Source organism: Rhinolophus sinicus, chromosome 3 (genome assembly GCF_057876585.1).
Source record: "Rhinolophus sinicus isolate RSI-liver-muscle chromosome 3, RSI-T2T, whole genome shotgun sequence".
Lineage (NCBI taxonomy): Eukaryota > Metazoa > Chordata > Mammalia > Chiroptera > Rhinolophidae > Rhinolophus > Rhinolophus sinicus.
Genome location: NC_142503.1, coordinates 131,961,560 through 131,988,219, shown reverse-complemented (window position 1 = coordinate 131,988,219; position 26,660 = coordinate 131,961,560). Strand labels below are relative to the sequence as shown.

Genomic DNA, 26,660 nt, shown 5'->3' with positions numbered 1-26,660 from the left:
GATTTGCAAGAGATAGCTCAGCATCTTATCCTTAGCACTTTTACAGGACACTCTGCTAAGCATTTTCTGATTACTAAATTATTTAATCCTTAAAATTACCTTGAGAAGTAGATATTTTCATCGCCATTTTCCAGAAGATGAAATAGGCTCTGAGAGTTTGAATCACTTGCTCAGGGTCATATAATCCTTAAATTGTAGTCTTATCGGGCAGTCATATCCCAAAGTCAAAGTTTGTGCTACACAATATCCACACTACAGGTTTGAGGTTAAACAGGGGTTGATCTGGTTGACCATAGCAAATGCAAATGAGCTATGAGACTTTTGGTGGCTTCATCTGTTGCTCTAACATACTGTTCCAGCTGGAGATGCCCTGAAGATGAATCAGCTCAATAGATGATACATGGAGGGAGGATGCACCTCCCAGGCTTCCGCACGTGTGTCCAGCCTGCCTCCATCTCTGCTAAGACTCACAGTCAAAAACCCTCTGGGACAGAGCCCCCTTTTTCAGGGGGTTAGTTTCAGGAGCCCTTCACCAGAATGGCATGTTAACTCTGACCTTGTTATGTAATCTTCCAATTTTAAGGTGTCGGGAAAAAAACACCCTAGTGTTCAGCTACAAGAGGTATCCTTAAGTGTGGATCCTTGCCCGTTAAATGGTTGTGAAGTCTATAGCTTTTATGAGAGAATTAAAACAGAAAAATTCATCAGAAAGATAAAAATATTTTCCTGAACCTGTCCTCTCCCTAAGGAAGAAAGGAATTCAAGTCATGGCTTTTTGGTATGGCTTCTAATTCCTTGGACCAAAGGAACAATACATTGACTTAGTAGCTCATTGCAAAGATCTTGGAAATTAATGATAAACATTTCTTAACATTAGCAAAAAAGTCTTCTTACAGAAGTGTATGCCATCCTTCCAATTGGCACCAAATCAAAGGCAGGTGTCCATTTAGGAATAATTTCTGTTCAATACCTTAACTGGTGACAGTACCTCTTGCCTTATCCCCAGTAAAAGCTTCACAATTTAAACAACTGAAGAAAAAGCACAGAAAGGTGTTTGTTTTTCTCTCTCTTGGCCAATGGAAAAATAAATAAAAAATCTTTAGTCAATATATGGACAGCACTTATGGATATGGTAATGTATCGAGAAAGATGGCAACTAGCAGAGGTCATCCCCCTCACCTCTACAGTTATTTTTTCATTGCCTTTTATACTTTCCCTAGGCAGAAAGTGAGTCAAGGCAGAGCCATGGACACAATGAACAACAAAAATCTATTTTCAGCAAATGGATGACTCCTGCAGTTGAGAGGTGAGGCTGAAATGGATATTGAAGACAGATTCAGTGTTGTGTAGAGTTTAACATATCTTCAGTAATCTGGTGAAGGGTACCTTTATCAAGTGTGTCCTTTAGCTTCTGTGTCTCTAAGCCCGGTAGGTCTTAGTTACCAGGCTTGGGCCAGCCTTCCCTAAGGCTAAACCAGCAAAGATTTATGAGGCTCTTGTCCACAGCGAAGGGACCAGGGTCTTGGGCCAGCAAATAGAATGAAGCTCACGGGCCCTCCTAGAATTAAATGCACAACCCTGCCCTCATTAACACCACTTGGGCAATTGGCCACCATGAATAATAAAACAGCAAATGAGATACTGAATTATATGACGGCAGCCATTTTTCATCAGTACTTTAAAGCTGTATCAATCTTGCTGATAAAACACATAGAAGAGGCCTGGTTATGTGAGAAAATCCTAAGGACCAATACTTCACTGGAGAAGCTGTCAGAGGGGAAAATAAATACATAAATTTTGCTTCAATAATCAGCCTTCAGATTTTGTCAGGCCTTTAAAAATTATATATGTAAAAGGTACAGCAGTGCTGAAAAGACAAAAATGAAAAGAATTCTAACGTGACCCCCTAGGCATAGGGTTGTTTTATGTGCTTTCCAGCCGCTATTGGCATTGACTGCATAGCACCCCAGCGTTCAAAGGCTGCCATTTTTTAGGGCTAGTTTTAAACAACTTGAGCATCCCAGAGCTGTTTTGTTGCTCTGTGGGCACCTCACCGAAGTCCTGGTAATAGCTGATGGCTTTCTCTAGGGGTTTAGAAATCTTAGAGACTTGTTTTTTGTTTTGTTTTTGTTTTTCCCGATGAGACTGTAGTAGCTGCTTTATCCTCTAAGACCTAAGGTCCCAGTTTTCTAGCACTCTACAAGGAGTGACTGGTTTTGGGAAAGACTCAGTTTTGAATCTGACATTTTCCCACTTTGCTGTCCTAAAAGTAATGTGGTGTAGTGTAAAAAGTACCGGAAAGTATTAGGCTTGAAGTCAGACAATCCAAGTCTGAACGCCAGCGCTGCCACCAACCAGATGTATAAATTTAGACAAATAACTTAATCTTAGTTTTATAATCTCCCAGACTTAAGGGGATAACTAATAACAAAACATATATCAGAGCCCGATGTCTATCTATCTTATCCTAGTTTCCTTTCTTCCCACTTTTCTTTCAACTATTCCTGAGGATAAAGACTTTGGCTGTCATATTCAATGTTATATCTTCAGACCTGGATGAATTAAATACTAAGGTGGTGAAGTAATTTGAACACCTGATTACAGCATCATTATTGATGAATTTTGGGGAAATCTTAGAAAATGGAAGAGGATTTCACACAGTGGTAAATGTTTTACTTTCCCCAAACTATAGGCTGAGAAACTATAGGCTGAGCCCCAGAATAAATCTTCCACTGGGTAATTAGCTCTCTTTGAAGCACACTAAAGGAATGCAGAAGTCATCAAGAATCCAAGTGGGGGTCCTAATGGTGCTGCAGCACTCCTTTCCCAGGGGTGGGGCTACCTGACTGACAACGCAGGTGGTATCTTAGCTCACGTATCTTGATTTCAGGAAAGTATGTGAAAAAGGCATCTGTGGTCTCCTCATGAACAAGGAGAAAGTTGGGCTGCAAAATAATAGATTTAGGTAGATTACTTACCTATTAAATAATCTTAAACAAAAGTATGAAAGTTAATCCAAGAAGCTGTCTAGTGGTATATACCAAAGGTATGTCATATCATAATTTAGTGATAATTAGCACTTTGGATGGGACACTCTAGATCCAAAAATATCTTAAAGGATCATATATAGACAAAACTAATAAAATAAATTATAATAGGGATAATTTTTTTTTTTTAAGCTGGTACTGAAATACTTGGACATGACCCAAATGGGGAAGACTTGACTTCGGTTGTTCATGTGGGAGAGAAAAAAAACAACAACAACTAGAAATTGTAGTTAAATGCAAATATAGTAAATTTTACTGGTGCTGCTTCATAGCCTATCCAATGTTGGGCTGCATGTACAGACTGTCCAAAAGAAGGGAGCAAGGGAGGAGAGTACTACAATGTAGGAGGAAGAAGTAAAACTGGAAATGCTTATAATAAGACAATCAAAGAGGATGTAGGTGCTGAAAACCGCGCTACAGGGGGTGGTGAGGGGAAGAGGACTCTTGAGCCAGGAGCAAAGATTTGGATGGTGGGTCACAGAGGTGAGCATGACAGATGCGCTCCAATATGTGGAGGGTCACAGTGTGCAGATGGTTTGATACATTCTAGGCAGGACTCAGAAGAGGCACTAGGACCAAGATGCAGCCTCTAGAAGGAAGCAGTTTGGGTACAATCTAAGAAAAACACACACATTGTTTTTGCATTTCTGATGTCCAGTAGGAAATGTGGGACTGGAGCTTAGGAAAGAGGTCTTAAGGCAGAACCAAGAGAGACGGTGTGAACTTGGTTGGTGTTTCCAATGTCCTCTGCCACCATCAGCCCAGAATTGCCTTCTGGGATACTCTTCATACATCTTCTGGGTTATTCTTCATCCTAGGTCTCCATCTCCTCCTAATGCCCCTACTTTTGAATGCTTCTCTTGCCCTGGAGCTTCCTGGCCAGCAGACAGAAGGGGGCACCCTCTGTCCTCAGCTTTAGCAATAATGGCTCAGACAGCCTTCAACTCTGGAAAAGGACCTAAGGCTAAGTGGGATGTCTGCAGCCCAAGGAGGTGGAAGGGGTCCCACTCTACATACTCCCCCCTTTCCCTTTATGGAGTCTACAGAGCTGGCACCCTGAAATTCAGAATAAGTTTAGGAGATGAGGGGTAGCAGAGAGAAAGTGTTCTGATGCCACCTGACCTCCGCATTGCGGATGGAATGGGGAGCCCCGGAAGCTTTCTGAGGTAGAGAGAGAAGTTAGTCTGTCCAGCAACAGTGGGCAATCGAGGGCTTTGATGAAATGTACTGATTGGATTTTGAAGGGGAAGGGGCTCTTTCAAGGTGAAGAAAGGGCTATCCAGGGAGTTGTAAAGTTTGTTATAAATGGACAAACACCCTCATTGCACCTTTTCCTCCCTGCCACTCAGAAGGCCACAGGCACACCCCTCAGCCTTCCAAGGTACTCGGGTGGGAGCAAGGCGTTCGAGTTCAACACACACACGTAAAGTGGGCAAAGCAAGAAGGTTGGTGCTCAGTCTCAGGGCGCTGGAGCTAAGCAACTGGCCTTTGTTTGTGGATCCGAGCAGGGTAGGAGGCACCCTCTGGTCGCCGCGGGGTGAGGGCCTCCCCTGAGTGTGCGGTGCGGTGCGGCGCGGCGCGGTGCGGTGCGGTGCGGAGAGGGAAGGTCCACCCGCCCCTGCCCAGGTTCCCCGTGCATTCTAGCCGGCTGCGCGCACGGGCTCTCCGCTGAGCCCGTGGCCGCCGCGCACTTGGCTGGGGCGAGAGGTGAGAGGGGTAGGCGGGTTGCTTGGTTGGCGCTCTGCAGTGCAGTGGAGTGTTAGCCCAGCTCCCTATATGGTTGGGGATTAGCTCGGTGCTGCTGAGGCTGAGCTGGAAGCCCGAAGAGGAGGAGGAAAAAGGAAGAGGAGGAGAGAGAGCGCAGCAGTAGCCAGCGCACGCTGAGCGGCTGCGGGGAAAAGCAGAGGCGCCGGAGGCTGGGGCAGCGCCGACGCCTCGGAAGTCATGGCCGAAGGGGGAGACGGCGGCGAGGACGAGATTCAGTTCCTGCGGACTGTGAGTCTCCGCGGCGGGGCGAGGCGGTGGGCAGGTGGGGAGGAGCGCGGGACCGGGCGAGAAGGGGCTGCGCTGCTCCGCGGTGCCTGGTACCCAGCGGGTTCTCTGCACCCGTGGGCTGCGGAGGCGGACCAACCACACATCCGCGTGGACACGAGGGGCTGCGTGGCAACCGGCTTCTTTTCCTGCCTGTCCCTTCTTTCCCTACCGCCGTCCCCACCCCAGACCTCCACCTCCACCTCTACCGCTCTCCTGGCAACTTGCTACTTGATCTGAAACCTTTGATGCCCAAACTTTCAGCCAAGGCTGGCTCGTGGTTGCCCTGACCCGTAGGATAAGAAGTGGAAGATCTGAACCCAGAGTCGGCCGCTTTGTCACCCCCAACACTCCACCCCAGCTAACTGCCTCAGAGGCGCCCGGGTGCACTGGGGAACAGCCAGAAGGAACCAGCGGGGCAGGGGTGAGCGTGGTGAGCCCAGCGCTAGAAGCGGGCGCAGGCGCTCCATCCCAGTCCTGGGATCGCTCGGAATTCACCCAGCGTTGCCCCTCGGACGTTAAGCCCCAAGGCGGCAACTGCTGCTGGAGCGTTGCTTGGCTGCCCCCGTTTAAGAGCAGTGGTTTCTGCTGCCGGCTCCTTCAAGCCCCGCAGGTCAGGGAAACCCCAGTTTGTGGCTCCGCGTCACTCAGGTCCCCTCCCTGGCACCGGAGGGCGCTGCTCTGCCCCAGATTTTAGGGGAAGTGGCACGGGGAGGAGGAAGTCTGTTGTAGCCACATCAACCTTGTCCTTTAGGAGTTAATGAAAAGCCCTTCAAGGTGGACGACAACCAGGATGGGTGGGAGGCATTGGGGTGCATCCCAGCTCTGGTTTCAGCCAGGTGACCTTGAGAAAATTGCATATTCTGCCCTTCCTAGCCTCAATTTTCTCTTGTGTAAAATGGAGAAACACAAGCGTGATAAGGATTAAATGAGATAGTGAATGTCATAATGTTTTGTAAACTGTAATTTGCTCTACAAGTGGTAGATCCTTTTATATGCACCTTTTAGCTCACAGGAATTAGAATGAAATTCTTCCTCTCCCACTCTTCTTCTATTTGTGTCCCCTCTGACCTAGTCTCTGAAGATCACAATTTAGCTCTTGTCCATCTTTTTTCAGACCATTCCTTCTCCTTCTTGAAGTGCTTCCTTACTTCATTCCCTTTCTCTTCCAAACATGGTTCCACTGTCATCGCTGGACTTCCTTCTCATTTGGGAGATATGGTAGGACCCACCACCCTTCTGATACTGAACTAGCCATCTGATCTGCATATCCAGACCCCATCCTCCTCTCTCACAGTGCACACAAAACAGCCACACAATTGCCACTGTTCAGAGCCCTTTTCTTGTCAAGAAGCCTGTTCCCACAAAGCCCTGAGGAATTCCTAGGCTGTCTTTCCAACAGGTGTATTGGATGGGTGGCAGCTCAGGTACTCCTTGCTTTGTGCCCTCCTCAATCAATCCTTTCTTCTGCTTATTGTTAATGATCTTCCAGGCATTGTTGATTGAAGAAATTCCCTCCGACCGATAGGGTCAGTGTTGAATATATGACCCAGATGGTCAAGTCAACATGGTGGTTTTCTTGAGATCCCCCTATCCTATGAGTGTCACTTTGCTTCTGTTGCCACCTTCCCTGACTTACATTCTCTACCAGGCAGTATAACTATTTCTTGGTATACCCATCACTAAGGCTCATTGTAGAGAAGTGGTTCTTAAGTTTTCTGTTTCGTGGGCATCCTGCCCCAGATATGAAAGCCCATCCATGGCCCCCTGAGGGGTTCAAGGACCAATGTTAGTAACTCCTGTTGCAGAGGTAGTGCATATCAGTTATGGCTTTGAGGGAGACCTGAAAGTAATCATGGGGCGAGTGACTCCAAATGTGACATTATTGATTCTTTTCCTTCTAGTAATCACCTGAAGTATTTTTTAAGTGTGGTCCTCTGTCACACTGTAAAGCAGCTTAACTTTTTCATCTTTGATTTATTGGGGAGAAATGGGATTATTGGCAGAAAAATAGGTGATGAAACTGAGGAATAGGTGATGAAACAGGAAATCAAGTGACTTGGCCATGCTTGTCCCACAAGTCACTGAGAATTGTCATCACATAATTTTAAATTACCACCAGAAACTGGCACTGAGCATTGCTCCAGAGGACATCGTCTTAAGAACACCCTGAAATGACAACTGCTGCTTTCTGAACTCTGACACTCTCCCTCAATATCCATGAATAGAACAAAATTATTTCTTCGAACTTAATCACCATAAGTTTTGATCGGCACAAAATTTTGACCTTATCTTGCTGCTTTTATGGCAGTCCGGAATCATGGGGCTGTCCTAGCAGAGAAATGTTCTCACCTTTGCATATGCCCGGGTTTGAGAAGTTATTTCAGTTTGAACTTCCTCACCTACCTTTACTTTAGGGTTTCTTTCTTTCCCCAAACAGTATCTTTTAAAGCATTTTGACCACGTTCATCATGTGATGCCTCCTCCCCTTAACCTTGTTCTGGACCAGAAGGTGGTTGATATTTGATGATGAAATAGAATCCTATCTTTGCAACCATGAACTTTAGAGGATTGCCACTCCAGAGAGCAGAGGCTTTGGAATGCACTTTTAAAAAAATAGACCACAGACTAGCATTGTGTCGAGGCTCCTCATCGGGTTGGTGGTTACGGTGTCCTGTGTATTATGATACTGACAAAAATAAAAGCCGCTGGAACTCTTGATGCCATGAAATGGGCCAGAATTACCACAGTAATGACTATAGGTGTGTGTAATGGGGCTCTAGACAGTTGCGAGGTGGTGGTGTTCTCCTGGGTGGCATCCTCTGATACATTTGGGACCCTCCCTTTTCTAGGTAGGGGGCAGGCTCTACACAAGGGGTTTGGAGGTGGAAGTATCTCATGTTAACTAAATGTTCCTGTACCGCAAACCTTAAAACGGCTGTGGAAAACATGTCCTCTTCTGGCTTTCTGAAATCACTGGCGGTCATGGAAGTCAGTGAGAGAGAGTCAGTCAGACAGACCTAAGAATTTTCTTTAAGGCTAAAATGTTCCCTCCCACTGCTGCTGGCAGTGACATCAGCCTCCCTTCTGATTGCTCGTGCTGACGTAGCCAGTGTCACTGACGTGGCTTTGAAGCTGCTCCAGAAGCGGATAAACCTGCTAGCTGCTGATTTGAAAGCAAGAAGTTATGGTGAGAAGAGTTGACAATTACCTTATCTCCAGACAGTTGGTGGAGCAGCTGGCACTGCATCATGCTTTGAAAGTGCCAGGCAGAAGATGTTTTCTCCCCCCAACTTTTCCCCTTAGACGATAGTGTCCATTAAAAAAGAAAGAAAAACCTCCAAGCCTCAGCTCATTGTTTTCAAAATCTCACAGCCTTCTCCTTGCCAAACCCCTTTCCATCACAAAGTTAATTGAAACAGAACTCAAAGTGACATAGACATTCGTTTCTATTAATTGCAATTAAAGATTGGTCACAGATGCCTAATGTAGCCCTCCTTATAGAAAGTTGTCCTCCTTCATACTAAATTCGCAGCTCTCAAGGCCCAAGAGAAGGCACTGGGGCTGAGAGTCACGACCACCCCCATTGTTTTGGGTCCCTCCCCACAGGGTGACTAGGACAAACCCTGATTTGAGCTGTGGCCCTAATGTGAGTTCATGTCCTTCCAGAGCACCTTGTCCCAGGTTGGGATGACAGTGAACTTTCACTTGGTGGTTTATAGGTTTGTGTCTTCCATCTGCAGTCTACTTGCATAACAGCTGCGTGATGCCAGTGTCGTGCTTTTGGTAGCTTTTCCTCAAGGAGGGAGGGGGAGGAGGTGGGCATGAGTGACTTCTTCCTTCAGGCACAGTGGCTCAGGGTGACAGTGAGTAATAATGGAGGGAATGCTAGACTGCAGACCCCATAGGCCCAGGTGTATGTTGTTGGAGAGCTGGACTGGACTGTCCTACTGAATTAGGTTTAATGGTTAAAATGACAAAACTCAAGACTATTTCCACACTCTGGCTGGGCACCCAATATCCCCTTCTTTCCAGGGAGAGGCCCTGGGTGGATGTGAAAAGCAAGCTAGATCCTTCTCACAAAGAAATTAACTTGTGTCAGAAAGGCCGCCTCAGCCCTGTGGAGTGGTCAGGGGTTGTGGCTCATGCCTCGGAGGCACTGACTGACCCTGACCAGGGAGGTCCTGAGGGATTTGAAGCTGCTGAGTTCCAGGGGAAGGAGGTGATGATGGTGACTGTGAACTTGGAAAGATTTGGAATGTGTTGTAGCCCAGTGTAAGAGCAATGAGACTAAGAACAGGTCTGTAGTTCAAGAGGTGTGTCTGATATCTGTGCATCTTTTTTCTTACCGTGTTTCCCCGAAAATAAGACCTAGCCAGACAATCAGCTCTAATGTGTCTTTTGGAGCAAAAATTAATATAAGACCCAGTCTTATAAGACTGGGTATAATATAATACCGGGTCTTATATTAATTTTTGCTCCAAAAGGTGCATTTTAGCTGATTGTCCAGCTAGGTTTTATTTTAGGGGAAATACAGTGTGCTAATATGATTGTTAGCAGGACGAGGACATTTCAGGGAAATACGTTTTTTAACAATTCTTTCTTCCATTTTCAATATTGATTTAGAGAGAAAAAATATTTTTCAGGTTTCTTAGGGTTGATCTGAGGATAAAAAATGTTAAAGAAGAAAGGGTGAGAGGAATTTATCTGGAGAGCCAAATACTCTGATGATTATATTTGAAGGACTTGTATTTAAATTATGTCTGTTTATTTGCCTCTTTTGCCTGTTTTGTGATCATTTGTTTTCACTTGTTTCTGGGAAGGACATTTTATTTCACAACTTGGCTTGTCCTTTACCTTACTACTTACAGAGTTTTTAGTTTAGAAGCTACCAGTTCCATCATTTCTGATTAACTTGGAATCCTCCTGAGTGATTTGTACCAATCTCTTGTATAGGCCAAGGAGGTCCCACGTCTTCAGAAGCCAGTACTTTTTAGTTCGTTTCCCATAATGCCACATCCATATAAATCCTTTTAAATCAGCTCTGTCTTTAAGGTACCCATAATACAAGATTCATCCAGTAGGAGTGGAATGATGTGATAAAAAAAATTGAACTTCGAAGCAGGGATTCTTATTTCTAGCCCTAGTTCACCATGACCTTGAATGAGTCACTTAAGAAAATGGAGGTTTTATTTCCCCCACTGTATGAGATAGCACCTGCTTTAACAGCTTCACAGAAGTGCAGTTAGAAGCAACAGTAATTCTAACAACACCCCGAATGAGAGAAGTGGGTGTGCTTCATAGGGTATTATCCTGTTTCTCCTGCACTGGGAAATCAACTCTGTTTGTGACTGAATCTTGTTGTTGAAAAAGCATCACATTGTCCGTTTCTCTCATATGTTCTCTGCTACAGGTCCTCGCCCTCATCCCAGAATTGTTAGACCATTTCCAATGTCAGTCCAACCCCAGTGTATCTATCTGGGAAATTACTTGACTAAAGCAACTACCAGCTTTTCTCAAACATTACTAACAGACTTGATTGAGAAGGCAGGTCAGTTGGTGCCATAACCCTCAAAAAGCCAGGTAGGCCCACAGTATTTCAGCCATGAAATAAAACATTCAGAGTTATTTTTTGTCTTCTCAGAAAATTACTGAAGCTATTATTTCCCATAGGACCACCTTTTCTTATTGAATCCTGTGTCTCTTTCTTTCAAAGCTGTCCCTCCCATTGCCTCCCTCCCATTTCTTTTATGAGCCCATTCTTCCTTTCCGTCAAAGCATTGGGGCCAGCTCTCCTGTAAACCAACCCTGCTTTTCCTCCCAGGGATTTTGCTGCTTCAGTTACGTCTGTTTGGGGAATCATGGCCTTTGAAAAGTTCCTGTTGGCTGCACTTCGATGAAGCAGATGCTTTGGTGGTGGGAGCCCAGCCAATGCTGAGGCTGCAAGATACGACTTCTCCCCAAGGAGCCAAGTCCAGTCTTCAGGGCTTCAGGCTGGTGTGTGTCCTCTCTGCCATCTTCTCATTTGGAAGTCCATGGGGTATTTTAGGGACAAAGACATTTCCAGCCACTGCAGTTTCTTTTGCTTCAGTGAGTTTTGCCATCATAGCACCTCTTAAATTCAGAGAGAGGGAAGAAAAAGTTCTGGCACCTTAGCGCTAATCCTGCTACAGGGCTGGGCCTCGTAAGGTGCCAAGATTATTTTTTCCCCTCCTTGTGTCATTTCTGATTCCTGATTGTTAGAATACAAAGTTCAGATCAGCTCCTAGACTGATGATGCAGTATTCAAAAATAAAAGATCTGTGCCTCCTCTCCTCACATGCACGCCCTCCCTTCTCTAGCTCAGCACATTGCTGACTCCACAGGAAGATGTTGGGTTATTGTCCTTTAGGTGGGGCACAGCCTTACAGGTAGGGGACAGTGAGGTACCAGACCCAATTTTCCTGTGTTGTTGTTGTTGTTGTTGTTTTCTTTTTCTTTCACCTTCCACCTCCTTAGACAGTGAATTTCTCATCAGTTTTCGGTCTTGTCTACTTGAGGAGGTCTTATTTTTATTGGACTCGTGCCCAAAAAGAAGGTGAGCAAACATTATATCCTAAAGAAGGTGAGCAAACATTATATACTAAAATCAAATTACAAAGAGATTCAGAAATTTCATTCAATATAAGCCATCCTTCTGGAGTGACAGCTGCTTGTTGCTGCTTACTTTATGAGTGCCAAGAAGGTAGGAGAGAGCTCTGGAGACAGAGCTTCTGTTGTCTGTGCAGGATCTTGATGTCCTGTGGACATCAAAGTCTTACAGGACATCATCAGTTTCTCTACTGAGTTCAGTGTATATGTCATGTTATGCTACGGGAACCAATCAGTAGATGAGCAAGGCAGCATAGCTTTAAGGAAAGTGTAAGAATAAAAATCTGGGATGGTATTGATGTCAGTGTGACCCATGTACAGAAGCTACCTTTCTCCTTGGTCTTCCTTTGGGATAAGGCACTGATTCCAGAAATTCCTTCTACCAAAATACTGAAATGCAAAATTGTTATCTCAGTGGGTACCATTAATGATTAGCATCATTAACAGCTGAGCTGAACCAGTTCCTGAGGGAATAGAAATTGAATTGGTGACAGATAACAGCACTTGGGAGCACTCCTGAGAGGACAAACCTAAGTGAGCTCTGCACTGGTTCTTAGAGAACCCTGAGCAGGCAGAAGAAGCAACGGGGCAGAGAAGTCTGTGTTCTGGGGGTGGTGCCAGACAGACTCCATTTTTCTCTACTTATGACCTTTGATCAGAGGAGAAGAATCTTTGAGCTACGTAGGAGAAAGTGGCCAACCTCATCGCGGCACCAAGAAGAGCACTATTTGCAGCCAGGACTGGTGCTCATGAATACTTTATTTTAGATAATTCAGAATCAGAGACAACAATTAGAAAAAAGAAAGTCTCAGATTTTTATAAGATGTGAGGTGACTCTATATCAAAGTGACAACTAAGGTGCCGCCTTCCTGAAATAGAAAACTCCACTATCAGTTATATTTTTTTATTGCGTTAGGCATCATTATCCTAAGCAAATGCTCCAGAGTTCCTGAAACCAGCTTAGAACAGTTCCCACAGAAAGAGAGAGAGAGAGAGAGAGAGAGAGAGAGAGAGAGAGAGAGAGAATGCCAAGGAGATTTGTATATCTCCCAACACAGCAAATAGGAAAGGCTCTCACTGGAAGGTACAGGCTTCTCAACACACCAGTGACAGGGCCTGACATTTGCTCTCTGATAATTTCACAGTTGAGTTCTCTAATGGGCCTGAGGAGAGAGAGCTAAGTCAGTGGGACTACAGGAAGAAATGGAAAATTCTCCATCAATGGCGCATAAATGTCCACAGTGTAAGAAGTATTGATTGCAACGGCTGTACTCTAAACCGTGGAGCAGAGCCAGACTAAATAATACTAGGGCAGTAAGAGAGATCCAGTTGACCACAACTCCACATTCAACCTAAAGCTGAGTCCAAGAGGTCAAGTGGAAATAGGGCAGGTGGAAGAGGGTGCGACCCCTTCATGTCTGTCATTAGGACACATCGCCATTATGCTTAATTTCAGCAGTGGTTCACCTCCAAGCCACCCTCTCCTCTGTCCAGGCTAAAAACAAGGAGTCCAAGACTATGTCATTGTGGTGTCTTGAACAAATCTTATTTCTTTGCAAGAAGCATTTTACAATGAAAAACACACCAGAGAACATACCAGTCAAGTGGGTAAACTCAGAGCTACAGTAATTGCTCTATTTGGTGGCATTTTCATTGCCAGATTCCTGTAAGACTGTCATCCCTTCTCTGGGTTTTAGTTCATCCATTTAGAAAGACATGGTCATGATGATTACATCTCAGAGATGGCTCGAAAATAGGAGTAAAGGGACACTGAGGTCTCTTCCAGGAGAACTAGACGTGTATATATGGAGGGAGTAGCTTGGAATAAAAGTTGTTGAGTTGCCCGATTGCCTGAAAAGGTTCCTATCAACCTAATAGCATGAGCCATATATTATAAACTCCAGGGGCCCGGGGGTGTTCAAGTCAGTCGATTCCAAATCCCTAGGTACCTATAGATCAGAGAGAGCTCACAAACTTAAACACTTTTGGAGCCAGGCAGGTAACGAAATGTGTGAATTGGGCTGTGTGTGTGTGTGTGTGTGTGTGTGTGTGTGTGTGTGTGTGTGTACGCAAAGAGAGGCAGACCTGATCTACACATTAAAAAAAAAAAAAAAAGAATCTTAAACACTGCCAGCCAAGCAAAACACATCTGCAGCAGGATTCTGAGCTGCCTGCCAGTTTGCAGGCTTGGATGAAGCCTCAGATTGTTTGAGTGAATGCGCTCCCTAGAATGCATGAATATTTTTCTGAGTAGGATCAGGCTTACAATACACATCAAGGTCCTTGGATGAAAATGTCAACATAAAAGACAATGTATCATTTATCACAGTGTATAAAAGAGATTGGCAGGCAGACAGATTAATAGGCTTAATAAATGATAGACTTGATCGTCAAAATGAATTCAAATTGTGCTGTCTTTTATACAGCCTTTAAAATTGTCGTATGGATATAGATATCATGACATTTAAAGTAAGCCGCATATTCATGTATTGACCAACTTCTCTGTGCCTGGTCCTGAACAAGTTACCGGGAGTGTCACACGGATGAAAATGACATCTTAGCGTTCGATTACTCCACTGGCTGAGGGTCAAGAGGGAGCCTCGTCTTGTTTTGAGGTAGCAAGGACATCAGTCACTTCAGATGAATTTATAACATTTAATTTAACTTTTTCATATTTCTATGGTACAAAAATTGTCTTTTTAAAATATGTGAACTTGGGGAAATTTTTTAACTTCTCTGCTTGTTTTCTCATGTGTTAAATGAGAGCAGTGCTTGTCTCAAAGGGTTGCTGTGAGGATTAAATGAGTTCATCCAAGTAAGGTGCTCAGAAGAGAGCCCAACATAGAGTAAGTCCCCAATAAATATGTATTAGCTATTAATATTCTCTCAACAAACAGTGTAAACATTGACATTAGTCACACTAGCTACTCCAAATGTCATTGCACATTCATTTTATAGATGACAAGTACAAAGGGACAATACCCTGTGATTATTCTGTGTTCCTGGTTCCCAACGTTCTGCTTAACTATAATGTGACCAGGCTTTGTGAGTGGAAATGAGTCTAGAATGTACCTGGCCTCAAGAGCACAGATTGATAGGTTAGTTCTCAGAGGGTCCACTTTGCAAAGCCTCTTGGTGCCAATTAACTTTTCCTCTGGCAATTTTTGATTACCCACCTTGATGGATGGGCAACATGATTTGGACAATCGTAAACACGAGTCACCCATTGTCTGTTTGTCTTTTTTTATTTTTTTATTTTAACCTCTGTTTTAAATATGGAAATTTCTCTTACTGGGAATTTGCTGTATTTTCAGCAACACAAGGTCATCCCACTGTACAAGTCTGGCTATGCACCTTTCAGATCTCATGTCTGCAGATATGAAGCATGAATCTAAAGTATGATCCTTGGTGCATACTTTAATGCCCTCTCCTCTGAGGGTCCAAGCCTCTGATTCTTACCCCCTCCTCTCTATCGAACAGTATTCTCATCTTTTTTTCCTCTCTGCTTTCCATGGAATTAAGCTGGATAATGTTGGCTTTTTGATCCCTGCTAACAATTGTCCCTTCCTTGGTTGAGCATAGATGTTTACATAGTTAGCATACTCTGCTCCTTGAGGAGTGACAAGTGAATAGTTAAGTCTAGGCATATCGGCTGGCTAATGGTGCCTTGGTTTTGATTCGGTTGTATCACTTTAATTGGCTTTTCATATTCACTCATAAAGCTGGTCCCCAAAACTGAAAGCTTAATTGGGCTAAGTAGATGGAAAATTGTGTTTGAAAAATTAATGTGAGATTTCCTCCAAATGATAGAGAATAGGTGGGCTTTTGATTTCATTAAAGAAAAAAGGAGATTTCTTTGGTGCTAAATTTTGGTGTTTCACTAGTTAGCAAGAAGTTTCACTGTTTTAGTTGTGCATAGAAAACTAAACTATATGGTTGAGTTATTTCATCTATTTTAGCCTCAGTTTCCTAATTTATAGAATGGTGCAAACCATAACTAATTCACCAGGAGGGGTCAGGATGAAACAATCGTACCCCAAGATTCTCCAGAGCAAGTCCCTATTTTATTACTATTAGCTGCCTCTTTCCCCCCAACAGATGATAATATCTGGCACTAAGGGTGTCCCCAGAAAGCACACTTTATAACGTACGAAATGCTGTGAAAATGTCACACATGCATATAAGAATCTGGGCAACAGTGAAGTCTGATTACATATGTATAGAACTCACTATTCTAGTCAAATCAATTTTAGATCAAAGTTATTTTGACATATTTATTTTGGTACATAAATGTTATTTTATTGGCTCATAATTAGGCATAATTATATACAATGCATATAAATGACTATAATTAGTATAAATTCTTCCTACCCAGACCAATCTTTTTTTTCCTTCCATTGAAAGGCGATGATTTCTCTGATGCTACATACTATTTTCAAATCCCCATTTTCATGGCCATCAGTGTCAATACCATTATCACATGTAGTCTCTAATAAGAGAGTAGTTAAGAGCTAAAGGTAAAACAGACTTGGGTGTGAATTTGGGATTTGTCATTTGCAATCTGTGAGAAACTGACTTCCTTCATCTCTAAAATGGGGACATTAATAACTTTTCCTGTTACTGTCGACATAATTAAATGTGGTAATGTTTGTAGAGCTGTAATGAGCACAGTATCTAGCTCATACTATGCATATTTTCTCTTCTGTGCTACAATATATGATGTGATATAATATCATATTTTAATGGTAGAACCTACTCCCCAGTGGCTGGGGATTCCCTTTGCAATGCCCATGCTCAGCCTGAGCTTCTGCAAGATACCTGGGACCCTGAAGCAGCTGCTTTTCAGTGATATGGGGGTGTTTGGGAGGTGGGGGTTGGGAGGTAGAAGATGCACTGAAAATGTTTATTTACTATAATTTCAAACTCAATTAATTGGCAGAAAACTTACATATCTCTTCCACCTGCTCCCTAGAAGCCTTAGCCAAGTGAAAACTTGTGGGTGTACATGAGTTCATGCTTGATTTTCTGAATGCATGAAGGTTGCAGTCCCAAATCATGCTTTTAACGAACAACAGGGACCTATGCCTGACTCCCAGCTGTTTGTCGGTGATGACAAGTACGCTGACTGATCCTGGGGCTTTGCTCTGGTCTCTAGCTGTGCTAAGTGCATGTCACTCATGTTCATGTCTCACTGAGGCTTCCAGAATACACATAAGAAGGCAAATAGCTCATTAAGCTAGGCTCCCAGAACTAGTCTAAACTCCCCAAATCAAATGAACATTAAAAAGTAGATTTATTGGGGTTTCAGAGTGAGAGATTGAGAGTTAACCTCTCTCTAGCCCACATTAGGTGTAATATATCTTGGGGAGGATGTGACCCCTCTGTCCCAGACTCTCTGTCATCATGTGACAAGGTGCATGGAATTCCTGACATTCAGTATACTCCTTTGGGTTAAGGCATTATCTCCAAGGCAAACGTATTTGTCTGGAGTGAGAGAGGGAACTTAGGTATTGCTATACCCCATTTTGGGTTGTCAGATTATCTAGGAATAAATTCTTGATCTGGTAATGTGGCATTTGGGCTGAAAGATGAGGAATGGTCACTAGGGCACAGGCAGGTTCAATGCTATAGTACAGAACCCTGAATCTCCTAGAGAAATAGAAAGAAGAGAGGGTACATTTAAAAAAATAAAGATGGCACCTAAAGGATAAGGACAAGGAACAAAGAGGCCGAGCATCACTACTGTCATTTTCACCCCAATCTTATTTTGTAGATGCCAATATGTGAGATGGGACTCAATATTTTCCATTAATAGAGGAGTGATTCTAATGTGAAATTTCTCTTTCTGCATTGCATGCGTTTCTTCATCTTTGGCACTTACCCATCATCTAACACTCTATATTTTATTGTCCTGTTTGTGTCTCCTACCACCCAACGGCCAGAATTGTCTTTTTTTTCTTTGCTGTATTTTCAGTACTAAGGATAGTGCTTGGCACACAGTAGGTGTCTGTAAATCGTTGACTGAATGAATAAATCCTCACATGCTGGCCTTCCAGCCCACATCCCTACCTCACTGAGTTCTCTCTACCTAAGTTCCCCTTTCTGTGCCCTTATGGTTGAGGAGACTGATGTAAGTGAAATGTTTGTTTCCATGAAGATAAAACCCCAACCACGGAATCATCCAAGCTTGGGGATACGGGGACTAATGTCTCAGTTTCTGACCTCAGGGATTATATGACGTCAGCTTATGAAAACTGAGAAATGAGGAAGGCTCTGGTGTCACATATTTGTGTGCCCAACTCTCAGCACTAAACACACTGATGGGACAGTTCTAGGTCCTTATGGAAATAGAAAATGGGTTGGGGGCAATTCCATATAAAGCATTTGCTCTATATATCATTGCTATCAGTTTGATGACTATTGATATTTTTGTAGTTTTTGTGTTTTAGGTGTTTGCAAACTGATCTGTATTTGAGAAACTCAGTTGTTTTGATGTCAGTTTACCTTGGAAAAGATTTCTGTGTGTTTTCAAAATCTCTAGTCTGTACCATACATAAAACAGAAACCATTCTAGATGGCGTCTTTCTTTCCGTGAGATTCTTGAGTGCTATAGACAGCAGATGCCGGCCTCCACCACCGGTAGGTGAAGATGCAGTTTTGGAGCAGAACTTAGCCATCATTCAGACATGAAGGGAAGCCATTTTATTAACAGTTCAAATTATTCAATAATTCAGGTTGATTTTCGTTTGGCTTTGAATTGTACTTTACTACTTTCATGTTGCTTAGCTTGTCTTTTACTTTTATATTATCCCTCTTTCTCCCTAGTTCCATTCCTCCTTTAGGACCTAAAGGTTCTTCAAACCTTCTTCTGAGATTTTCTCCTGCAGGATTCTGAGTAGGACTGTGACGAGTTTCCTCTTTGTCTCTCATAAGAGTCTGTTGAGGTGCTGTTTTCCATGTCTACTAACCTAGATAAGAACTAATACCTTTATAAAAGGTTTATAAGATATTTATTATTATTATTACTTTCATGCTTTAGTATTACAGTATGGATCTAGGTAAAAACCCTTGGCAATCTTCTGTTAATTTTTGTGTAGGGAAGCTGGGATGCTATGTGTTATTGAGTCAGCCAACCAGCCAGTATTTGTTGAGCACTTACTATGTGAAAGGCATGTGCTAGGAGATTTAAAGTTGAGTAAAATATATAATCCTGTTCTCAAAGATCTTATAGTAGGAGAGTTAGACATCTAAAGAACTAAGAATAAAGTAGGATGAAGAATAAAGTAGGACAAATAAAGGCAAAAGTTATGCATTCTAGAAGGAATAGTTAATTTTGATTAGGGAGTCAGGGAAAATTTAAAGAGGAATATTAGAACTGGGTGAGTTCTATAAGCTGTTGATTAATGAAAAATGGGCTTAAAAGTTATATTTTGGGCAGAAGGATCATCAAAAAGTAAATCCCAACATTGTGAAAGTATATGACGTGTTCAGGGACCTGTAAAGACTAGAGCATAAGGGATACATGGAAAACTGTTGGGAGATGGGACTGGAAAGCTATGTTGGAAGCAAATCAGGATGATCTGGCCTCCATTCTTTAGGTAATGAAGAACTAGGTAACATAAATTCAGTTAATGCTAAAGATTTCAAAAGGATATGCTTATGTTAATTTAGTACTGCATGATTTTGGTAAAGTAGGAATATAGATATGGATTATGTAAGTGTGGTTTTTATATTGGTTTCTTCAATTCATAGTTGGATATCTGATGCTTTGAGACTCTAGTTGGCCTTTTAAGGACAAATATTGCTCCCTTGAGTAACTGCATCTGTAAAGACTAGACTTGAGATATCTGAGACTGTTAGTAAGAAAGAACCTCTGCTAACAGGGATCTGGCCTTGCCCCTGGGATGGAATTGAAAAAAAGAGTCACATGTTGCATCTAAACTACTTCATGGGGTGAGAACTACTCTATAGCCTCAGAACATGATTGACCTTGGCTTGGGCCAAGGGGTTTAAGATGACAGAAAACGAAGTAGGAACTTCAAGAACATCTAGAAAATAGAAACTGACTAGTACCGAAGGGCTGTAGCCCTGCTAAAGGCCTTATTGAGGACTCTGGCTGTTGAAAGTGTAAGTACCAGCAGTGCCCCTCTTACACCAGACTGTTACACTTTGGCTCCTGCACTTCTACCAGAGGCCATCCTTAGCCCGTGGGGCACACGCCCTCTAAAGCCACTAGGGGTCGTGTGATGCAACCTGTTCTCCAACAGACTCTATATCTCTAGCCGTTTGGTGACCCCCACCCCCCCATTTGTTCACATCTAATAGTAAGGAAAACTAGGAGATCAAAATTCAAATCAACGCATTTGGATGCTTTGCTTAAAATTTTGCTAAAAGTTTAGTGAGGAATATGACTGGAAAGTAATTGTTAATTATAGCTGTCTGGACTAATTAATCTGGTACTTGATCATGTTGTGCAAACTCTGTCTTATGGTACACAACTCTCCCTTTCTCCATAAGACTGAACCGTTCCCTGGAGGCGAGGTCTTCTTTGCTTAGTCAGTTTGATCCCTTACAGTTCTTGTCAGTGCTCAGATTCACGTATACAATGGCTCAGTGATTTCATGAATGATTCTTTTTATTCAATGTTCCTACACGATCTCTTTGCTTAGACTAGGTAGTCACCAAGTGTTGCTTTAGAACCCCCAAATGTATGTTCTTACCTAGTTACTTATAGAAAGGGACTCTATTTTCAGAAATTGCAGGTCCCATTCTGAATTAGACAATGGGAACTTCTAATGGGAATGACTCTTTTTCCATAGTTTAAAAGGGGTGTGTGTGTGTGTGTGTGTGTGTGTGTGTGTGTATGCACAAGTCTGAAATTAAGTCAGAAACTTCAGATTTTTGTTGTTGTTTCTGATATCTCCCCAGTGGCCAGCACCACACGCCAATTGCATGTGCTGAATAAACATTTATAGAACAAGCTAATAAAACCAAACGGAGAAAACAGGAGGAAGCATAAGTTTCTTTCAAATCTGATACCTCATGTTCCAACTAAATTCTACCCCTAGGTCCACCTATGTCATTGATGCCCCTGTGTGGGCTGTGATCAAACATCTTTATCTTCCTGGAGTGCTTTTCAACATTGTTCCCTTGTAAGAATGCTTAATTAAGAGGGCCGTTCATCCTAGCGTCTTTCTTCCATCAAATCTTCAGTTATTGCTTCTCAGATCTCATTCTTCAGTTAAGGTCCTGTGCTACTGTTTCAGATGGGACCCTTCTCTGTTACTAATCTACATGGGATCATTAACATGAGTGCCCCAGATAATACTCTCTTTGTTTTCAGCAAGAGCTTCATTATAGTTTTAGGGACATTACATATATGCCCGTATGAGTGCACATATTTCTCAGGTTGTAGTGAAGATTGATCTGCAGCCTTCCTTCCCAGGTGTTACAGTTGGTGCAGTTGTTATCTCGGACTTTGGTTTGTGGATCTAATATTGCCCCTCAAATGCCAGAATCATTTTGCAGCTTTTTAATAAACCCAGACTTAGCATTCATTTATATGCATCTAAACCTGTAAGACTTTCTTTTTCCTCATCCTTCTCATGCTTATGTATTCTCTTTTCCTTCATCCCTTGCTCACTTTTTTATATCGCCTCCTCCCCACACACCAACTTTTTTATCAGCTGCTTCTCTGTTTACTCATTTCTAGCTCTCTTTTTGCAGTCTTTCTCTGGAAATGAACATGAGTTACAAGGACTAGGAGTATCCCTACCTGGAATACTAATGTAAGCCAACTGAGCTCCAGTAAAAGAGATGGAAAGTCAGAGCAGCAGCAGTTCTCCTCTGCTTATCAACCTTCTGTGGTGTCCACCATGTCTGGGCTGCAGGCTTAGGGACTGTCTCCTGCCTCCTCTTCTTGCTAAAGCCCACATCCTCCCTCTTGACTTAGAGAAAGTTTCTAGAGAATATGTCAAACACATGGGCTGGTAAATTTTTTTTCTCTATTTTATATGTAGGTCAGAGCTGGTATGTAGTTCTAAGCAGGGTTTCCATGAGTGGGGCAACATCAAATATTTAACTTTGTCTCCTCTAAGAAACTGAAAATTTTATGTCTCAGGGAAGCCACTGGCTGAGGGATATGAGTGATGCTAATAAAAGTTCCAAAAGATTTATATAAAAATTAGAAAGTCAGGCTTCAAGTTTACCAGGAGAAATTACTTGGCTCAAACCTATTATCTATGTAGGGTTTTAAAGTTCATTAAACTGATGAATGAAAAATTGATGGTGAAGGAAACTGATGTGTCTGAAAAGATATTTGTATCAGGCTCACTCATTTTAGTGTGTGGAGAGGTATTGTACTTTGGTGCATTTTGGTCAGAATTAGAGCACATATTACATACTAGAAGCTGGAGCCACACTAGTAAATGCTTACTCTCCACTTCTTAAAATTCTCAATTTTCTTAAGAACAAAACTTTTTGCCATTACAACATTATCTGTTTCTTACAGTTTGACAAATGGTAGTCTAGTTTTCATTCAATGCCTGACCACAAGACAGGTCTCTGCCCAGTATAAGCAGCCCACAAAATGGCACCCATTTGCAGGAGACTCCACAGTCCATTGCACAGAGAAATACTAGTCTGAGATTATTTAATGCCAAGAAGGAGCTATTTATCAGAATCCAAGTAATAGAGCCAAAAGTTGGGTTAGGAAGGTGACAGTTGCTAAATGAAGATGGCAGTTCAAATGGACAAAAGGAAGTGATCCTTGATCTAAATATAAAGACCCTGAGGGTCATTCAGGGCAATTTTCTTACAGAGGCGTGAGGCATTCTGGGCCTCAGTCAGGGTGGTCAGTTTTTGTGTTACATTCTATGGAGACACCATCCTGACCAGTCAATCTCATAAATAACTTATCTCAAGGTGGTGATGCTTGTTGACTTCATTTCAGGGTGACACTTCCTTTGTCCCTAAATTATTCAGGTACACCCTTTTATGGGCTATAGTCTCCCATTCACCAACCAAACCTACCTCTGCTCCTTCTTCATGCCTTCCATTTATCCCCATAAATAAATTTACATTAAATAAAGCTAAAAGAGGAGTTTCTCTGTTTTCATTTTCCCTGTCCTTGTATCTCCCTTTCTGAAATAGTCTCACAGGAACAGTTGCTAGAATGCCATTTTTTGCTACCAGCTTTCCTCCCACTGACTGACTGTACCTTCCTACCCACATATGGGAAGTGCAGGGTGGGTGATGCTCATAGTCTCGCTCTTCTGTGCGCTAACGTTTCCTACTCTTCTTTGCAGAGTCTACCTGCCCAGTCTTCCTTCACATAATAGTTCTATTTGGTATCTTGTTACTGTTTCTACAAATTAACTTGAGCGAGGGTAACAAAGACTGTACCTAGATAATTTTATTTTAAAACCAGTTTTCAATGCTTTGACTCATGTAAGTGGATTAATAACTGGAATTTTCAGCATGCTAGTAGCAGGATGGCATGGCGTGTAGCAGCAGTAAGAATGGCTGCTCAGAACCAACCTAGCCCCAGGGAATCAGTCTTATGGATATAGTTGCACAGAATTAAACTTTGAACTAAAAACCAGTGAACTATTAGTTTTCACAGGATTTTCTCTTTAAAAAATACCCACCCGTTTAACATTTGTAGTCTTCGTTCTGTCAGTAGTTTGGCAAACTTGGGCTATTGCTCATTCATCTCCAATATGAACGGGGCTAGATCATTTTTAAGTTCAGTTCCAGGTCTAATATTATCTCCCAATTGTAGTAACTGACATTTTATTTATGAAGAACTATATGCTCTAGTAAGCATTTCATTTATTCTAGTATTTAACAAGAATTTTTTGAGTTCCTGCAATAGGCCCTAGGGATGTGATAGTAAACATGACATGGTGAATTCCTGCCCTCATGAAGCCTATGCTGCAGTTAGGGAGACAATGAGCACAAAAACAATGAGTAAATATAATTTCATAGAGAGCTAACAGTTATGATGAAAGTAATACATAATCAAGGACTAGAGAGTAACAGTTTATGGAGGTCTGGTGGTTATTTAAGGCAAAATAATAAGAAGGTACGTTTTAGTCGAGTTCCGAATGGTATGAGAGGGAAGTCAGAGAACATAGAAGAGAGAGAAAGAACAGGTCAGAGGCCCTAAGGCTGGAGAGGCTGGTGTGGAATGAGCAAGGGGAAGATGAGGTTAGAGGTAAACAGTCTCTCTAAATTAACTTGAGCTAGGGTATTAAAGATTAACAAATACTGTTAGATCTAACAGGGTCTTCTAAGGCAATTTAATATATCATGTGGGGGTTACTATTCTAAATTATTTATGTATTAACTCATTGAGCCCTCACATCAACCTTATAATGTAGGTAGGCATTGTTAGTATTTCCATCTTACTCACAAGGAAACTAAGACTCAGAGGTTAAGAAACTTGTCCAAGTCACACGATCTGTATGTGACAGAGCCAGGTGGTCTGGCTCTGGCTCCAGGGTCTCCACCCTTGACCACTGTGTTCAACTGTCTTTAAAAAGTAGGGAGTTGAGATGTTGGTCTGATGAGAAGCCTTTGGGAGGTTTTAACAAGGGAGTGACATGGTTAAGAGCTCTGGCTTCTGTGTAGTAGGAAAGGAATGGGAGCTGGGAGAGCTGTTGGAAAGTGACTGCAGTGGTCCAGGTGAGATGGTGGCTTCCGCTAAGATGTGAGCCACATTGGAGGCTGGTCCATGTGATGATGTGCCTCCATCTTACTGTGCACATGTTCATACATTAGAGTTAACCACTTTTTTCAAGACCTTTTTCAAGACCTGTATTTTGGACCTTTGAGAAGAATCATCTTTTAAAAATTGATTGATTCTCTGTCAAATAACTTAAAAACGGTACTGATGTCTACCACCTTAGGGAACAGTCACATAGTTAAGAAGGCAAAATAACCTGCCCTTAAACTCATTCCACCTATTATCTTATAGCTGTTTAATTTGCTGGTCTTCTTATAAAGTAGATCACTAGCTAATTCCACATTTTAGGAAGATGTATTGAAGCATAGTCTGGTTTAATTAAGTAATTTTTTGTAGCAAATTAGAAATAGACTCTTAGCTAGAAAACAAAACAGACTCTTAATAGTTTAACTATTTAGAAATAGACCTTTAGTTTCCATGATTCACTTAGTGATGACAATGCTTCTAGTTATTCTGCTGCGACAAGAAATATACACATAATATATATTTATATATTCAATATAATATTTATATAATTCTTCTAATAAATATATAATTAAATAATTCTACTGTGACAAAGAGCATATACTTACAATATATATTTATATATTAAGTGCTGAAAATAAGACATTCAGTGAAATGATCTTTTAAGAGTAAAGATTAAATAAAAACATTCACCTATAAAACAAACCTAGGAAAGTTTGCTACCAACTGTACTTCATTACAAATGTACTTTATGAGGAATAAAAATGATTCCAGAAAGAGGGTCTGAGAAGAAATAGGAAATGGTAAGGAAAACAAAATAAAAGAAGTAAACAAATAAAAATGGTAAGCAAGTCTATATTGAAATAGTAGCAATAAATAAGTTTTGGGATTAAATTAATCAATGTATATTCAAAATTCCGAACAATAAGAGCATATAAACAAGGAAAGAAGTCATTGATTATAAAGAATTCTTAGGTCCTTTTATTGATATATGAAGGTAAAGATATTAATTTTAGACTTTAAGTTAAATATTCAAGTTAAAATTTCTAAATTAGCCTGTAAAAATGTAGAAGTTAGCAAACTTTTTCTATAACAGAGTAGATAGTAAATATCACTATGTACTGTTGTCACAACTCTATTTCAGTTACTCAACTTTGCTCTTCTAGTACAAAAGCAGCAGTGGACAATATGACAATGAACGTGGCTGTGTTCCAATAAAACTTTACAAAAACAGGGGGCAGTTTTAGCCACTGCTCTTGGTTTGCAGACCTCTGCCTTAAAAGCTGACATTGGAAAAAGAGAATGGCTGTAATGAATGAATTAATCACCTATCCTAAGAACTTACAAAAAGAAAACAAAAGAGGAACAATAGAATAAACCTAGAGTAAGGAAATGATAAAGACAAGAACAGAAATAAATAAAAAGGAAGACCCATGAAACAAAGCCAAAATCTGCTTATTTTAAAAGACTGCCTTAGCCTGGGTGCCCCAGAAACCAGAACCTTAGGTAATGATTGAGGTTTCTAATATAGTAGTCCCCACCATTATCTAAGGTTTTGCTTCTCACAGTTTCATATACCTGTGGACAACCACAGTCCGAAAATGTTAAATGGAAAATTCCAGAAATAAACAATTCATAAGTTTTAAATTGCATGCCATTCTGAGGAACGTGATGAAATCTCTTGCTGTCCTGGTCCATCCCTCCTGGGATGTGAATCATCATTTTGTCCAGCATATCCACGCTGTATGTGCTACCTCCCCATTAGTCACTGAGGAGCCATCTCGGTTATCAGATAGGTTATCAGAGAAAGAGAGAGAGAGAGGCAGAGAGAAACCACATTAACATAGCTTTTATTACAGTATATTGTTATCATTGTTCTATTTCATTGTTGGATACTGCTGTTAATCTCTTATGTGCCTCATTTATAAATTAAACTTTGTCATAGGTATGGATGTATAGGAAAAAACAGTCTATGTAGGTTCGGTACTATCTGCTATTTCAGGCCCCTAGGGGTCTTGGAACAAACCCACTACTTTTATTTGGGAGGTCCAAGCCCAGGGTGTGAGAATGGTAAGAAGAGTAGCAAAAAGCATAGTGAACTCTCAAATGGAACAGCATGTTGCCTGTCAGCACACTCACTCTGCTGTGTGATTTTTCGTCCAAGTTTGACAGTGGAGGAGTGATTCAGAATAGGTGGGCTCCGTGCAAGAGAGAAAAAGAAGAATGTGACACATAAGGTT

General features: G+C 41.8%; 1 protein-coding gene across 9 annotated transcripts in view; it reads left to right on the top strand.

Moving 5' to 3' along the window:
* Window positions 1-4,479: 4,479 nt before the first annotated feature.
* Window positions 4,480-26,660, top strand: part of RYR3 (ryanodine receptor 3) — a 481,902-nt gene continuing 459,721 nt past the window's right edge. For 8 of the 9 annotated variants that reach the window (XM_088797123.1, XM_088797126.1, XM_088797122.1 and 5 more), the window contains exon 1: window positions 4,490-5,042. In XM_088797123.1, the coding sequence (XP_088653249.1) occupies window positions 4,992-5,042 (51 nt within the window). In that variant the 5' untranslated portion in view covers window positions 4,490-4,991. Of the gene's footprint in view, window positions 5,043-26,660 lie in introns of all 9 variants that reach the window. The other variant, XM_088797129.1, reaches the window with a different exon arrangement.